The sequence below is a fragment of the Macrobrachium nipponense genome, chromosome 8 (assembly GCF_015104395.2).
Source record: "Macrobrachium nipponense isolate FS-2020 chromosome 8, ASM1510439v2, whole genome shotgun sequence".
In the NCBI taxonomy this organism is placed as follows: domain Eukaryota; kingdom Metazoa; phylum Arthropoda; class Malacostraca; order Decapoda; family Palaemonidae; genus Macrobrachium; species Macrobrachium nipponense.
In genome coordinates, this window is record NC_087203.1 from 4,848,805 (window position 1) to 4,866,309 (window position 17,505).

General features: G+C 40.2%; 1 protein-coding gene across 1 annotated transcript in view; it reads left to right on the top strand.

Annotated features, from left to right (window-relative positions):
• The window catches only part of LOC135222596 (autophagy-related protein 16-like), a gene marked incomplete in the record, with an annotated part of 256,503 nt that overhangs the window by 167,751 nt on the left and 71,247 nt on the right, over window positions 1-17,505 (top strand). The window contains 1 exon segment of the mRNA XM_064260686.1: window positions 11,594-11,736. Within this exon segment, the coding sequence (XP_064116756.1) occupies window positions 11,594-11,736 (143 nt within the window).

Sequence of the window (17,505 nt, forward strand, 5' to 3'; positions counted from 1 at the left end):
TAAAAGCAAGAAGGCTCTCCCTTGCCTGCAGCATCTAGTACTCAGTTTTCTTGTTCACACCTGTCACACATTTGTGGCAAGATCAAGCAGGTCAGCCAAGATCCCGAATATTCAATCACATCTTTGCTAGAATAACACTCGTCACAATTTCCCATATCTTTTCATCAGGAAAAGTGGGTAGGTTGAAGGACTCACATCAGCTACCAAAAACTGGTTTTTTCTTTGTCAAAGCCATGCAAGTTTCTACCAACCTACTTTTATTCAAGATACCAGTTAGTGTTTTGTTGTTATAGGGAATTATGGCACCCCTCCCTAGCAATATCTCAGAATTACTAAGCATCAAAAAGGCCCATTGCTTTTCACTAAGATGCCTGTGAGGATGATGGGACTTACTATACCACCTACTCTGGCACAATGTAATTTAATTTCCTTGATGTCGTGGCAGCAGTGTTCAAGGAGTAGTAGCCCTGATGACCACCTCATAAATTTGAGAGATTTCTGTATGAGAAATGCCTCCAAAGAAGCCAATGATACACCCAGTCCTTGTAACTCTTGCCACAGAGGAAGGGAGTGAGGTTCTGCTTTTGTGATTAGGGACACTAAGACAATTCTCAGCCCATGCAGAGAGAATGGCTTGTTTCTTAAAGGGTGCAAACAAAAATGACAATTTGAATCACTTGCCATGACATATAAGGAAACCTGGAGAGTGTGGACTAGGCGTAATTTTTTTATATGTGATACTGAGTTCCCATAGAAGACTTGTGGATTTCTTCTTAAAAGGTCCTTCATTCTTGCCCAGAAAGTGACAGACCAGGAGATGAACAGTGAAGCCTAGCTGTATAGGTGATGAAATGTTGTCCCCATCTAAGAGAGCTGGGATGCAAGGCGGCCAAAAAGACTGCCATTTTTGAATATATGAACTGTAGTTACACTAGGACTGGTGAACTGAGATGACAGGTGTCAGAGAACCTTATTCAGGGTGTAATGGGAAGCCTTACTGAGTTCATCTTTGCAATACAAAGGACAAGAGAAGGGAATTAAAAACTTCTGTGTATGAATCAATGCCAAATCCATATAGCTAAGGCTCCACTTATGCATCCTTGTATGTCATAATTTTGGTAAGGCACTTGTCCTTAAACTGCTAGGTCAGGAAATGTAAAACTGTGTCAACCAAGGTGGGGGTGATCCAACCCACACTTGACATACAGACAGTATTGCTAAATAGATGAAGTCTAGACTACAGTTTAAAAATTCACACATGAAAGTCAAAGCTCAGAAAGGAGGGAGTGTAAAAGACTTTCCATCCTCCTGTCTGGGATAGGATAGCAAACAGCCCATTGTTGAAGCAACAGGAACTGATAGCTCTTTGGCTCACTTTGGACCACCAGATAGGTGGTTCCATTTGAAATCAGGGACTAGTGAAAAAAAAGGCAGATTGGTCTTCTTTGTTCCAGTTTGTAGAAATGGATCTTTTGTTATTGCATGATTGTCCAGGTTTGGAGATAAAGGCACTGGAAGTTGATGCTTTTTGATTTTTGGTTGTGAAAACATTAGCTAGTACAGTGGAACCCCAGTATTCGCTGGAGATGCATTCCAAACCCCCCTGCCAATAGCTAGAATCCACGAATACTTACAACCCCCCTCAAAAAATGCTTATAACTGCCCATCTTGAATGTGTAAACACCACAGTATCCCTAAAAATAACATCCTACTTCAAATATACATTAAAATATCATCCTATTACTGTACATGATCTTTGAAATACAATGGTCCCCCCGTATTCGCGGGGGATGCGTACCAGCCCCCTCCCCGTGAATAATTAGAACCTGCGAATAGTTGGAACCCATATAAAAATGCTAAAAACCTCCCATTTTCTTAGTTAAAACTCAAGAAAAACGTACTTGAAATTTTTATACCTTTTTTTTTAATATTTTTATCACAAAAAATTGCATTTTATGATGATGAAATTAATTTAAAAAAACCAGGTATTTGTGGATATTTCTCATAGAAAAATACCACAAATAAGCGAATTTTCCACGAATAATGCAGGGAAGTGTTCCAGATAGAAATCCGCGAATCTGTGAGTCTGTGAATCCGGAGAACGCAAATACGGGGTTCACTCAACTATTACGCTCTACTATTATTAATACTATCCAAAGTAAATCTGACATTTTATAGTTAAAAATATATTTACATACTGTATGACTTAGTTATGTATGTGTGAAAATATGTAATTCAGTCCCCTCATAAGTATTCAGTCATGCACTTTTTCTTTTGTACAGTTCCTATTCAAGCCGTCCAGTTTTCTTTTTACAAGGGAAACAATTGTATGTAAAATCACAAGAGAGGAGAGAGAAAGAAAAAAATTTGTATAAACATTAAAAAATTTTATACACTAGTATAACGTATGGAACATTAAAAAACATTTATACACTAGTACAACATACGTAAATAAGGATACTCACCAGTGATAAATGTTGATTAAAGGTGATGATGATGATGAATTAGCTGTGCAGTCCAATGAATGATGATGAAAATAGACTGCACAGCTAAGCAGAGGAGTTACATCTCCTATGAGGGCGTCTGTTCACCTTCAGGAGACTCTTCACAAGCACTGACTTGGGCGATTTGGAAGGCACTTCTTCAGGCAATTCAAGAGACATTGCTTCTGGCAATTTGGGAGGCACTACTTAAAGGGGTTTGGGGAGGCTTTGGAGGATCCTTCGTATGTGTGATAAACATGGTGATTGGCAGCTGCTGCCGTTGCTTCTTAATGGTGCTGAGGGCTTGATTATAGGGCTCCAAGGCTGTATCAAGGATATTTGAAAACTTTAGGGAGCTTTCTGTATGAGGATCTCATGTTGCAACAAACTCCTGAGCATCATTGATCATTCTCCTAATGTGGGACAGGCACCCCAAAGTCAGGTCCTCCTCCTTCTGCTCCTGTTCCTTTCCAGAACTTGGAGTGTTTTCTTCCTCGCAGGCAGACTTCATCGGGTCTTCTAAATCCTGGTCTGTCAGTGGGCATGAATGAGGGTGGCAACTTCATCCTCAGTGATATTGTCAAAGCCTTCACCACCAAGAATTCTCGCCAACTGGACCGCCTTATTAAAAGGATTTTGACGAAGGAAAAATCTATTTCTGGGCAAAGGCCCGTGTCGCCCAGTGAAATGTCCCTTTAGCACTCATTTCTAAGGTAAAATATTGCTATAATACCAGAGAAAAAAGTTAATATGGAATTGCCAGAATATTCTGGATTGCTCACCTTATTTTAAGGTGTCAGTATGGTTTCTGGGGCGAGTGAAACCACTACCAGAGGTCCTTTGCCATTTAGATTCATCCTTCTTCAAAATCCCTCAACTATAGAGGAGCCAACCTAAGGCCCACACCTCGCTACCGTTACGGCTAACGCCTCTGACGTCATTCCTACAGATAGCACCCAAGCTTGGGCCAAAAAGGGGCGGGTAACATAAAAGGGTGGGATTTGCCCAGAAATAGATTTTTCCTTCATCAAAATCCCTTTTCTGGGCTCAGCCCCTGTCGCTACGTGAAATAGTACCAGAGAAATGGCCACATAAGCTTGGAATAAGGAAGCACACAAGTAATATACAGGATAATAAAAAACAATTAAGGTTAATTGCTATAATCTAAGGATAAAGTTACAAGATGAGTAACAAAAGGGCAATTGGAACCTTAACAGTAAAGTCAATACAAAACAATTCATACTTAATACTAAACAGCAAGGTTAACTTAAACTGTGACTAATTCTAAGAACAAAACGAGAGGAAATATCACAATATATACAACATGTGGCATCCAAGGTACAATAAGGCTACATGGTGGCTGAGTCACGGCAAGAATGTCAGCGAGGCAGGTAGAAAGGAGAGATCTAGGTTAAACTACTTACTACTACTGAAGCAGTGTCAGGAGAAACTGTTTCCTGCTGCCACTGCTGGAAATTTAAGGGCTTCTAAGGACTTAAGATAATGGCGTTTAAATACTGTCGGAGATTTCCAGCCTGTGTACTTCTTCAGATCATCAAAATTCATATGCTGAAAGTAATTGATAGAGGTAGCTACTGCTCTAATATCATGTACCCGAGGGAAGGACTCCGGGTTGGCTTGCTTAATAAAGTATAAGATTTGCTGCCTGATTCCTTTTAAGGAAAAGGTGCCTCCCTTTTCCCTAATAAATAGAGGGCCTGAAAACCTTAGGGCAGTTCTACTTAGGTATGCTCTTAGGGTAGCAACTGGACATACGGACGGGTCCTGTGGAAGTGGGAGAATTTTCCATGAGGCCCACCTATCCAGTGGGTCCTCATTCTTAGCTAGAAATTGATGATCTGGGGAAAGTATCACTTCTCCTGAAGGGAGAAACTCTATATGACCAGAATCTCTAGATAGAGCCGACAGTTCGGATACCCTGGCTCCTGAAGCCAGACTTAATAGGAATAATGTTTTCGTGAGGAGGGGTAAAAAGTCACATGAGTCATTATTAGTGTCCGAGGCCAATTTAAGGACATCATTCAAGAACCATGACACAGACTTGGGCCTCTCTGATGGTCTGAATCTAGCGCAAGCCTTAGGGATAGATGAAAAATAAGAGTCTGTCAGATCTATTTTGAATCCAAACCGGAAGATTTTCTTAAGTGCAAACTTAGTAGTAGTAATAGTACTAGCTGCTAAACCTTTCTCAAACAGTGTCCTGAAAAAGGATATGGCCAGATTGGTTGTCATGGTTTGTGTATCAGAATTCCTCAGGAATACAGCCAGTTTTTTTAACTGCTGAGTCATATTGACGTAGGGTCGATTCCCATTTATCAGATTCTAAGAATAAGATATTCTTAGGGTCGATATTGGCATCTCTTTGTGCCGCAAACTTCATGAAGTCCATAAAGTTAGGGCTTTCTGAATTCCTGAGGAAGTGAACACAGTCCTCGTTTGTACTAGTTGTGATAGTCTGGGATTGGGAATCCGTTGAGGTCGGAGTCCCAATTCCAGTAGCAGTGGGAACCAGTTGTTCCTGGGCCAATTGGGGGCTATTAGAGCAATGTGTCCCTTGAACGTCCTGAGCTTGTTCAGAACCTTCAAGAGAAGATTTACTGGAGGAAAGAGGTAAATCCTCTTCCACGGATTCCAATCTATAGCCATGGTGTCCGTGGCATAGGCCAGAGGGTCCAGGTTAGGGGCCACGTAACATGGGAGTTTGTGATTCGACTCGGTGGCGAAGAGATATACCTGAAGCCCTGGGACTCGTTGGCAGACCCAACTGAATGACTGCCTGTCCAGGGACCACTCTGACTCCTGTGGGACTGAACGTGATAGCACGTCCGCTACTACGTTCCTTACACCCGCTTTATGGGTGGCGGACAGGTGCCATTTGTTCTTGGCTGCCAATGAAAATATGGCTATCATGACATGGTTCACATGGCTCGACTTGGAGCCTCCCCTGTTAATGCAGTGTACTACAACTGCACTGTCCAGCACTAGTTTGATATGAGATTTTTTGGCTGGATGAAGCTTTTTCAGGGTGAGGAACACTGCCATAGCTTCCAGTACATTGATATGAAGCTGGCGGAATGGTAGGGACCAGGTTCCCTGTACCTTTTTGTACTGTGAGTATCCTCCCCAGCCGCTTAGTGATGCACTGTTTACGTAAGGTTTACATATAATAAAGAATGCATTTTGACATTCTATAGATAATGAACTAAGATGATAACTATGCTAGCAACCCAAGGGGTCATATAGGAACTTGCAGAAGTTGACGTTGCCTTGATGTTGCTTTGACGTCACTTTGAATAAGCGTCTTGGTTTGTAGACACCTGGAGTCATGTTTATCATTGCAGAATGTAAACGCAACAATGCCTCCTCTGGGAAAACATGTTGACGTTCCCACCAACAGACTGTGTCTACGTCACATACCTAGATTCATATGTCCATATGAATCGAGCAGTGTTTTGCTCTACTATGGTCTTGTAACCATAATTGTATATCAGACGTCCACTACACCTCTCCGCTTGAAGACCTATCAAAACCTTCTTGCAGCTATCCTTGTGATGTAGCTTGTTAAATATAACTTATATTTTATACTATGAGTTTTAACGTCTTCAACCTTCATACCAGAAGTAGCTATTGATGGGGACTTAGAAGATATCATCACAGTCAATGAGACTTGAATGAAGGAGTGGTGTTTATCAAATGACATCTGTGATACATCATGCCAATCCAAAGTAACCAACAGGGTGCCTTGTTAGTATAACAAATACGAGGCTACACCCCTTAGATATATATATATATATTTATCATATATATATAATATATATATATATATATAGATAATATAACTATATATATATATATATATATATATATATACATATATATATATAATTAATATATAACTTGATCACAAAGTATATAAAATGTGATGCTATGTATAAATAAAGGTTTTTTTGCTACGGAGGAAAAAATGAAAAAGCGAGATAGCCAAGTACTTTCGGTCCTGTTCGGACCCTTTACTGAGGCAAACTGATTTTACAGAGGACAACATAGTCAAAAGAAGGCTTAATATCCAAACTGACACTACAAGATTAGCAATAAGGGCAATTTTCCTCTACAGAAAGGAGGAAACACCTGAGGGTAGCCACACCTTGGGGGACACACGCAGTAAACAAGTTATTCTTCCAGAAAACAGTACATTTTGAAAAAACACAGAAGCATATACAATTTAATATCATGAAATGTACACAAATTTTCCCAAAAAATTATTATTAATGAAAAGACAAAAGAAAAAATAAATATATATATCGAGCAAGAGAAAGAGTGAGAGAGAATATCGAGAGAGAGAGAGAGAGAGAGAGAGAGAGAGAGAGAGAGAGAGAGAGAGAGAGAGAGAGAGAGAGAAGAGAGAGACGAGAGAGGAGATAAGAAATAATAACTATATACATGTGGGACTAATTTATTAGTACGTAGTTCATTTATTTTAAGGTCCTTCATAAACATCTTACAAATATATGGGTCCAAATGGTACAGGTTGTTTTTATTAGTGATTTGTATAATTGCCGGTTCCAGTAAATTTCTTGAAACATAATCATTAGATCTAGCAGTTACCGAGGTATCACCCCAATTAATACAATGAGATTTTTCACTCAGATGGATAAACAGTACATTTGAAGACTGGGCTGTTCTAACTGAATACATATGCTGCTTAATACGTAACACATTAAATTTTTTTACTTGGACTGACCAACGTAAAACGATGGGCAATCCTTACAAGGAATTTTGTAAATGATGTTGTTATTTGTTACGGGACTATTCTTAATTAGCATATCTTTAATGGTATTGTTATAAGAGAACACTACATTAACATTAAACGATTTAAATATTGATTTTATGGTTTCAAATCAACGAAAGTAAGGTAAGCTAAGTACATTTTTAGGCATATCTTTTTCATTAATAGCAACACTATAAAACTTTTTGTGAGCTTTTTGATAACATAAATCAATTAAATGAGGTGGGTAGCAGAGATCGTTTCCTATCATTTTATGTATTCTATTTCTTGGTCAAGATATTGTGAACTCGTGATACGCAAAGCGCATATGAACATAGAAGAAAAAATAGAAATTTTAATATTAAGATGGTGGCCAGAATAAAAATGTACCAATGTTAAATTATTTGTGGGTTTTCTATAAAAACTGAATTTTCATTGGAAAGATTCTCTATGTATTAATACATCTAGGAAAGGGATGACATTGTTATTTTTGATTTCAACAGTGAATTTTATGGATGGCACTAAATTATTCAATTTAGACAGAAAATCATTTACATCGATACCAACAGGTAAGACCACTAAGATATCATCGACATATCGGTACCATTTTAAGGGGACAAGTGTGATATTCGGGAGGTGTTGTCTCTCAAAAAATTCCATATATAAGTTTGAAAGGAGAGGTGATAAAGGGTTACCCATGGCCATACCAAATATTTGTTGGCAATATTCTCCATTAAAAATAAATCTGCAATCACAAATACATAACTTAATCAAGGAAATTATGTGACTAATGGACATAGGCAATTCATGCAGTACAAGTTCATTACTTGTACTGCACAGAGTCAATAGGGACTTTTGTAAACAAAAAACATACATCAGAACTGACAAAGATATCGCTAGGGTTTAGTACAATATTATTTAATTTTTCCACAAGATCAAGAGAATTCCGGATGTGTGAATTAGATACAGGTCCTAGTAGAGGGGATAACAATTTAGTAAGATATTTAGATAGTTTATAAGCAATTGATCCTACAGTACTAAATTGGACGCATAGGTTTGTTTTCCTTATGAGTTTTGACTAGGCCGTATAAATAAGGTAATGAGGGACACTTTACAGTTAACTTAAACAGAAGTTCTTTTTTATCTTTAAGAATTTGTTTGATATTGATATTAAAGTTTTTTATTAATTGGTTCAACGGATTTTTTGCGAGTTTTTTGTAAGTTATTTCATCCACTAGTAAAGTATGCATGTGTGATATGTAGTCAGTTTTGTCAAGAACCACTAAACTATTGGATTTATCAGCCTTGGTAATGTGTAAGCTATTATCATTCTTCAATTGGTTTTTGTGTTGTTGTGACCTTGACTAGCGGACAGCACAGCATAGCCCGAAGTTTCTGGAGTGGTTGGTAAGTACATGTGTTTGTGTGTGTGTGTGTGTGTGTGTGTGTGGTATAGGTCAATTGTCCTGCATGTATTCTGTAGTGTAAAGAGGAAAATGTGACAGAGGTGAGTTTGGCAGCTGGATTGATTAGGTTTATGGGTGGGTGGGTGGGTGGGGGGGGGGGATTTGCCACTTGTTTTTTTAAGCTTTTGATCCCGCCACAAGGATATGGGAAATACTGAAAATGGGGATGCTTTTGGCAGTGCTAATGGTAATGATACCAGGAATAGGGGAGTGGTGATACCAGAACCCACACTGATGATATGGGGAATAACAGCGGTGATGATGGTGATGATAAATGGGATATTGAGGGCCACGGTGGTAACAATTTTGGTGGGTTTAACAATGGTGTTATGAGTGGTGATACTGATAATGTTAATGATACTAACAATGGGATCTGGGTGGATGAAATGAGAACCATGGACGGTGATATTAATGGGATCGTGGAACAGGGAGGTACTAACCACAAATATAAATGTGTTTTATCAGAGGAGGTTATTTTAATTCCAGGTTCAAAGACTATGGTAAAAGTCAGACTGGGGGAAGTGAAAAAGCCCAGGGGAGTGTGCATAATTGAGGGTAGCAAGAAACTGAGAGGGGTTATTAGAACTATCAGTGAACAGTGTATCAAACACTTGTGTTACATGGGTAGAATTACTGAACTGTAATGATACAGTTAGGAAATACCAGAAGAATACATATGTGGTTGACCTCCAAGATTGGAGTAGTGACAGTGGTTCAGTGGCTATTGTAGAGGGGAAAACTGAGATTTCAGAGGCAGAAACGCAATCAAGGAAGCAAATTTTTAGAGAACATTTAGCTAATGCAGATTTTAAAGAGCATATAGAAGCGCTAAGCAAACTTTTGGCAGAATTTGGGGACACGATAGCTTTACAATGGGATAAACTGGGATTAACTAATGTGTTAGAACATAAGATAAACTTAGAGAAAGGTACAAAGCCCAAACTTAGGGGAAGGTACAAAACCCATTTTTATTCATCCATAACGCATACTTTGTAAAATCAGAAAACAGGTAGAAAAAGAGTCATTAAATGGGAAGAGGAAGGAATCATTAGACCTAGGCATCGCCATACTACTTTCCTCTGTTTGCAGTGCCTAAGAAGGTCAGTTCTGTCTGAGTATGCTTCGATTTTAGATGTTTGAATGAGAAGACACTTCCTGACCGTTACCTAGTCGCGTGCATACCAGATCATTTTGTAGAAATTGGGGGACATAATATTCATAGCTCAATTGATTTAGCACAGGGTTTTTTGCAGGTCCCTTTTAGCAAAAATAGCAAGAAATATACTGCCTTTTCAGTGCCCAAGGGACACCATGAATTTACGCTTATGCTGTTCAGTTTATTAGGTATTCTTATGACCTTTACGAGGTTGGTGAACACAGTTGTGCACGTGTTATTGGGTAAGAATGGTTTTGCGTACATGGAGGATATATTAATTACAACAGACTCGATCATGCAACACTTAGAAGTGCTTAAGGAAGTACTTAGGAGACTTAGGTTAGCAGGATTGAAAATTAAGCTAGCTAAGTGTTCCTTCTTCAAGAAGCAAATCACATGTTTAGGTCATGTCACATCTAAAGTAGAGGTTAGAGTAAATGACGATAAAGTCAAAGCAATAGCAGATTTTTGTACCCCGAAATCAAAGAAAGAAATTAAGTCATTCCTAGGAATGGCAGGATTACAAGATAGGTCCAAAATTTGAGGGTCTATTTAGAGTTATTGATGAAAAGATAGGAAACAGATTTGTAGTCTTAGATGAAAAGACAGGTCGGTTGAAATTAATTCGCATATCTAAATTGAAAAAGATTGGTAGTGGTAGATAGTAAGGTAACATAGAGCAGTTGCTTTTTTTTCTTTCTTGATTTTGCAAATGGATGAAGAAATGTCATTAAGGAGTTTAATGTAACTTTTTTCCTTTCATTCTTTTACTATTTTCTTATTATGCACAAACTGCAGCTATTTGGCGTAAAAACCAGAGGTAATTATTTCATGATGGAAAACGAGGTGAAAAAATATGGGAAGTTACTGTAAAATTGAGAAACATTATAAGGGGTTCGTGGTGATGACTTTTGGTGATGATGATACCTGGTGGTGATTTTTGTGATTTGGTAATTCCTGGTTGTATTGTTTAATTGGGCCTGATATTTTGTGGTTATTTTGGTGGTGAATTTTTTTTGTGGCTATGATTTTTGGTGGTGAGCTGTGGTTTTATGAGCCATAGAGGTGGTGATTGCTCTTGGGGGGTGACACTAGTGCATTGTTTTATGGGTCCCTATAAAGGTTTTATATTTTATGAGGTTATATTCGCCAGTGGTTATCTTTGGCGGTATATAATTGTTATACATCAAGGGTTACAGTGGACCCCCGTATTCATTTGGGATGCATACCAGACCCCATGAATATTTAAAGTCCACAAGTACTTAAAACCCCCTCCAAAAATGCTTAGAACTTCCTATTTCGTTAGTTCAAGAAACCTCTCTAAAAATACTTATACTTGAATATTTTAATGGTTTCATCATAAAAAGAGATGTTCTAGTCATGAAGTCGATATGAAAATACAATAATTAGTGAGTATTTGTCAGTGAAAAAGTACTGTGAATAGGCAAACTTCCTGCAAATAATGGGTAGATATGATCCCTAGAGAAACCTGCGAATAGGTGAGTCCTAGAATCTTGAGAATGCGAATATGTTTGGTCCACTGTATGTAAGTCTTGTTTTACTAGTATGTAAATTTTTCTGTAGTATTCATTCTGGAAAATTGAATTGGAAAGCAGTATTTCTTGGCTACAGCATAAATTTTGTATTTTCTTATAAATTTCTTAAGTATTTTGTGAAGTGTACATTATTTTTTAAATTACAGCAACTGTGGAAGCAAAGGGAATGCTGACTGGTAGTAATGCTGGTGTGACTGCAATAGACTTCGATGCGGAAGAGTCTTTAATCTTGGGTGCTTCAAATGATTTTGCAAGTAGAGTGTGGACAGTTGTTGACCATAGACTTAGGGTATGTATATGCAAGTATTTTAAATTTTTCACTTCTATCTTGTTTCCATGGTAATGCAAGCCATCACCATTTATAATAGGAGATATCCTTCAGCAAAAGCTGGGACAGTCATTGAACTTGATAACTTGATAACTGTAGGTAAAGGTTGGGGGGGTTGGTGAGTTAGGGAATACCTTTCACTCACCTACCATCACTTGCCACATGCTTAAGGGAGTGGCCTCCTTTGGTCTCCAATGTTTTGTATGCATGAAGGTGTACAAGAGAGGTGGTGCACATTCTCCTGTTCCCCTTCCATCATCCTACTGGATTGCAACCAAGTATAGAAGTGGATGAGCAGCTTTATCTTTTCTGCCTTTAGATGAGAGGCGTATCTGGTGTAGCTCAAGATCAGTGACAAGTGAGGTGTGGTGGGATCACAAGCTAAGCAAGCAAACCTCCCCATATTTACGTTAATCAATCCTGGCTCACAAATTTCCCCCAGCCACACTCTCCCCTTTATGTTACTTTAATTACTAAAAGGACACTTGGTTCAGGAAATCAAAAAACAAAATCTCAAACACATTACTCACCAGGAAACTTGACACAATCAGTGCAAGAAGCTGTGCTTTCAACGTGGTATGGCTGTCGAAAAACAAACTCCACAGCCACTAGCAAACTGCCAAACACCAAACCAACTGTCACCAACAGACCGCTGAATGCCAACACGAAAAAACACCAAACAAGCAACAAGACTACACACCAGTTCACAAACATCAGACACGACAAATCACTCACCAACTCGACAACCACAGATAGACACAAGCACGACAGAACTCGATTACTGAATGCCCAAAAACTATGAAAATGCACACAGACAACTGTACTGACTAACTACCTCCCACTCCGAATGCCTTCATTGACTGCTCCTGAATGACTATGAATGCTCGGCAACCTAGCCACCCAACGAGCTAAAATGCCCGCCAAACAAGCAATTCACTCTTCAACTACCCATTCATCACTCTCTCTCTCTCTCTCTCTCTCTCTCTCCTCTCTCTCTCTCTCTCTCTCTCTCTCTCTCTCTCTCTCAAAACAAAAACAAAAACAGGCACAAACCTTCCCCATACTATCTTAACAATAATAAACTTAAAAACATAATATAATAAATACGCAAAACATCCAAGGTCCTTCCTATCGCTTCCGATGAATGAAAACCCTTGAGAAAGTTGTCAAATGCAACCAGTTCATCAATTCCCCCATATTTCCTCCCCTGTTACATTTGATTGACAACATCCCTTCACATACTTGCAACATCCACACTAAATAGCCCTCCTTAAAACTCAGGGATGTTCAGATGCTGTCCCCCCTGGATCTTGTTCGAGGCCACTCATATACTCTCTCAGTCGCGTCGTCATACACTTCTTCCATACCACTTTCATTCAAACTTACACTATCTCCCTCGCTACTGTCCTCCCAAATCACATTCTCTATCTCATTTACCCCTTCTAACTCTTGTCCCAACATCTTCCGTATCTCTGCCACCAAATAACGCACCTCATTCATATCCCTGCCAAACTCCTGAAGAGACTCATTGATGCTGCTAACCACTTCCCTACTACTTGGTTCCCCTCCTGTCAAAATCTCGCTAAACTCTGTCAACTCAGACCCCCACACACTGTATGACACATCCATTCCCTCCTCAGGCTTATCTGTGTTGCACACTCTATCAACCATCTCTAGCCTAACACTAACCCCTTTATCATGCATTCTTCACCTTTCTCTTTCATTCCCTTTTCTTACCTTCCGCTGATCCCCCAAATCCATTTGCTCACTGTTGCTCGGCTCTTATTTATTCACTTTCAACCACTCACTCATTGCTTTCTCGCGGACATACTGTGGCACATCCCTCCACCTGCAGAGCTGATTATGATGTGCCTTGACCTCATCCATTCCCCCATCCATTCGCATCTTCCGCAAAACATGAACTTGACCCTCTTGATCCCACTTCCAAAACCTCAAAAGGCCCTTCAAACTTTTCCCTTTCCTTACTCACATTCATTCTTCCTCTCTCAATCACCTCTTTCAACACTTTATCCCCAACCCTAAAACTTTCAAACCTCCCACTTTCTCTCTTTCACCCATCCCGCTCATTCTCTGATAACCCCAACCTTGGCCAAATAATTATCTCAAAATTCAACACATGCTTACAGGGTGACATACCTATACGTACTCTTTTGCAATGTGGCATTGTACATCCACACTGCACGCCCCACATTATCACTTACTAATTTTTCGCGAAATTTCAGTCAACGTCCTAACAGTCCTTTCAGCCAAACCACTTGCACTGGGCATATATGGAGTAGAATAAACATGTTCAATACCCCATTCCCTCAGCATTTCCTCAAATTCCCACCCCACAAACTCAGGCCCATTATCACTCAACATTCTCGCAGGGTTACACACACATATCGGCAACATCACTTAGCTCACCATTCGCACGACAGTTTCCCTCCTTTTATATTTGATGGGGACCGCATACACAAATTTGCTCGTGGTCCACCATCACAATCATTCCCACATGCCTTCTTGTCATTGGCAAAGAAACACAGTCAATCACAAACATTTCAAATGGTTCTTTCATCTGCAGACGCAACACAGGTGGACTCGCATGCACACACTGATAGTTTCCCCTCTGACATTCTTCACATGTAACGGCCACATCCACACAAATCTTATGTAACCCCTGCGCAAATAGTTTGTCTCTCATGCATTCCCACAACTTATTCTTCCCCATGTGCCCAAACTGATCATGGACCAAGAGGCACATACTCACAGCTGAGTCAATGGGAAACACCGGCACATACACTCCCTTACCTTGCATTCCTCCCTGCTGCAAAAAGTACACTAAATTTTTGCACACTACAAACCATCTTGCAAACCCCTTGTATGCCTCCAACTTACACGGCCAATCTTCCACACGCGCTCTTCCCAAAATACATTCTCGCAACTTACTTATCTCCAAGCACCTGTCTTGCATTTCCTCAATCTTTTCTTCACTCAACAAATCATTCCCACTTCTAGCAACATCAATCATACCCACAAAGTTCGCCACAAACACACTGCTATCCTGAATCCTTGCTATCTTACTACCCCCCCTTTCTAAGAACCCCATTCCCTATGTCTACATTCACATCATGCATCTTCAAAAAATCTATCCCTATTAAAAAAACAAGCCAGCATATCATCTTCCCCCATGACTATAAAGTTATGTACCACTTCCAACTCCCCTAACCTAACCTTCAGCTGTACCTCTTCCCATACCAAAACACTTCCCTGTCCTAACCCATGTATTCTTACACTTGTACACTGCCTTTTCACTCCCCAATTGTATCTCTCAATCTCATTTGCCACTGACCCACTCATTAGGGAAACCTGCGCCCCCTTATCAACTAAGCTACAGTACCCACTATCATGTACTCTGACAAGCATCACCATTTTCCCTTGGGTTCCATGCATGCACACATTCACTGCCACTTCTATCTGATCATCCATACAACAAGTGTCCTCCCCACGTTCTTCCTCAGTTATTTCCCACTTTCATACTTTTGATTCAAATCCTCCTCACAATCTCCTTTTCTGACTAACCAACTACAACCGTGTTCCCCATAGTACTGAATTCTCAAAATCCTATGCTCACTATTTCCAGTTAGCTTCCCTCTATACTCAAATGGTCTGTCCCACTCAAAATACAAAAACACTTCAACCCCAAACAACTCCACTACTGCCAGCAACATCCATGACAGCATCTCCTCTCCCCCACCTTGCTCCTCCGTATATGCCCCTTCCTTCTGCACATCACCCATCAACCTTACTCGCAGCTCATTTGCACTCTCGGGCACTCCCTCAACCAAACCCTTACTCTCCAAATCTTTCAAACTTTTGTCCCCCACAAACCTCTCTCTTACAACCAAACCCTCAGGAACTATTGGGATCCCAGTCACTTTTCATGGGACAATCACCCTTACCATTCTTCCTCCCCGGCGCATACTCTAACCTAAAGTCAAACTCACTCAAATCCTCAATCGTCCTCGCAATCCTAGCATTCACACTTTCTTTCTTAATTATTTACACTAACAGCTGATGGTCCATCCGTATAACAAATCATACTCCATACAAAAACACTTTCATCGCTTTCACACAGAACCTTCTAGCCGCAAGCTCTCTCTCAACTACTTAGTACTTTCGCTCCACTTTATTAAAGGCTTTACTTACATACACTATCACTCTCAATTGCTCTTCTCCATTCACCTCTTGCAGCTGCACTAAACATCCCTCCATACTAAACTCACTAGCATCTGTGTAGAGCTCAAGCCCACTCGCATCCTCGCCATAATCCGGAAATGCCAAGGTGACATCCCTTACAGCCTCCTCTTTCAATTTCTCAAATGCTCTCACCATTCACTCATGCCACTTCAGCTTAGTGCAATTTCTCTTCCCCATCCTTTTTGTCAGCAGCTTTCCTATCTCCAAACAGTCCCTAACAAACTTCCTTCCAAACTCAATCAAACCCAAATAACCTTTCAACTCAAGCACAGTCTGGGACTTGGAAATTCTCTTACCTTTTGCACAAACTTGTCATTCTTCCTTATACCACCTGCTCTCACCATATGTCCAAGAAATAACACATCCCCAGCTAACCATGTATACTTCTCAAGCTTCACTTTCACTCCAACCTCTTCCAAACACTCCTGCACCCTCTTAAGCAACTCCATAGTCTCTTCAACAGTTTCACTCTCAATCAAAATATCATCTATAAACAGTCACCTTCTTCCTATCAAACTAGCCAAAACTACATTCATTGCCCTCTGGAAGGCAGCAGGAACATTAGCCAACCCAAAACTCAACATTTTAAATTGGTAGTGGCAACTACCACTCGAAAAAGCTGTAACAGGGCTGCTCCCCTCCTCAAGAACCATCTGATAATAGCCCCTTACCAGCTCTAATTTGGTAAACACCCTCATCCCATGCATCTTGTACACACAATCAGACACTACATGCATCGGGAATTGCTCCTTCACAGTCACTTCATTCACTCTTCTGTAATCTATGCATATCCCCAAACTTCCATCTGGCTTTCGTACAGGAACTATGAGGCTATTCCTGGCACTCTCACTCCTCTCTCCTCTCTATCACTCCTACTCTCTCAAGCTCTCTCAGAGTCGGGGACGCTGAGGTAATAGGGTATCATCTTCTAGAACTGTTTTAGATTCTGGAAGCTTAGACCCCCCAAAAACCTTGTCTCCACTCTCCACAGCTCAACACACTCTGCCTATTCCACAACATCTGCATCCATCGCTCGCTGTCGCCATCACTAACTATTTCATCCACCCTAACTCTTTCCCTCAACTCATTATACTTCCAACTATTACCTTCTTCCACACTACCTGTCATCACCTGTATAGCAACCCTACACAATCACCCTCATATATACCCCGAACTCGCTTCTTCCTAGTACTCTGCAACAAGGCCACCAAAACCTGAGGATTCTCATGTCTATGACCCCATCGTACACATGCACGCCCGCTCTTACCAACTTGCATTCATCCACACCTTTAACCACATATTCACACTTGTCACTGATGGCAATCCGGAGGCTACCTGGCCATGCAACTTTCACACTTAACAACTTCCCCAATTTTGCACAACACTTTCACACTCTTTTGCAACCAACGGCACCCCTTTCCATACCTTACTGTCTACCTCTCCATCCCTATTCAAGTACAACTCCCCACG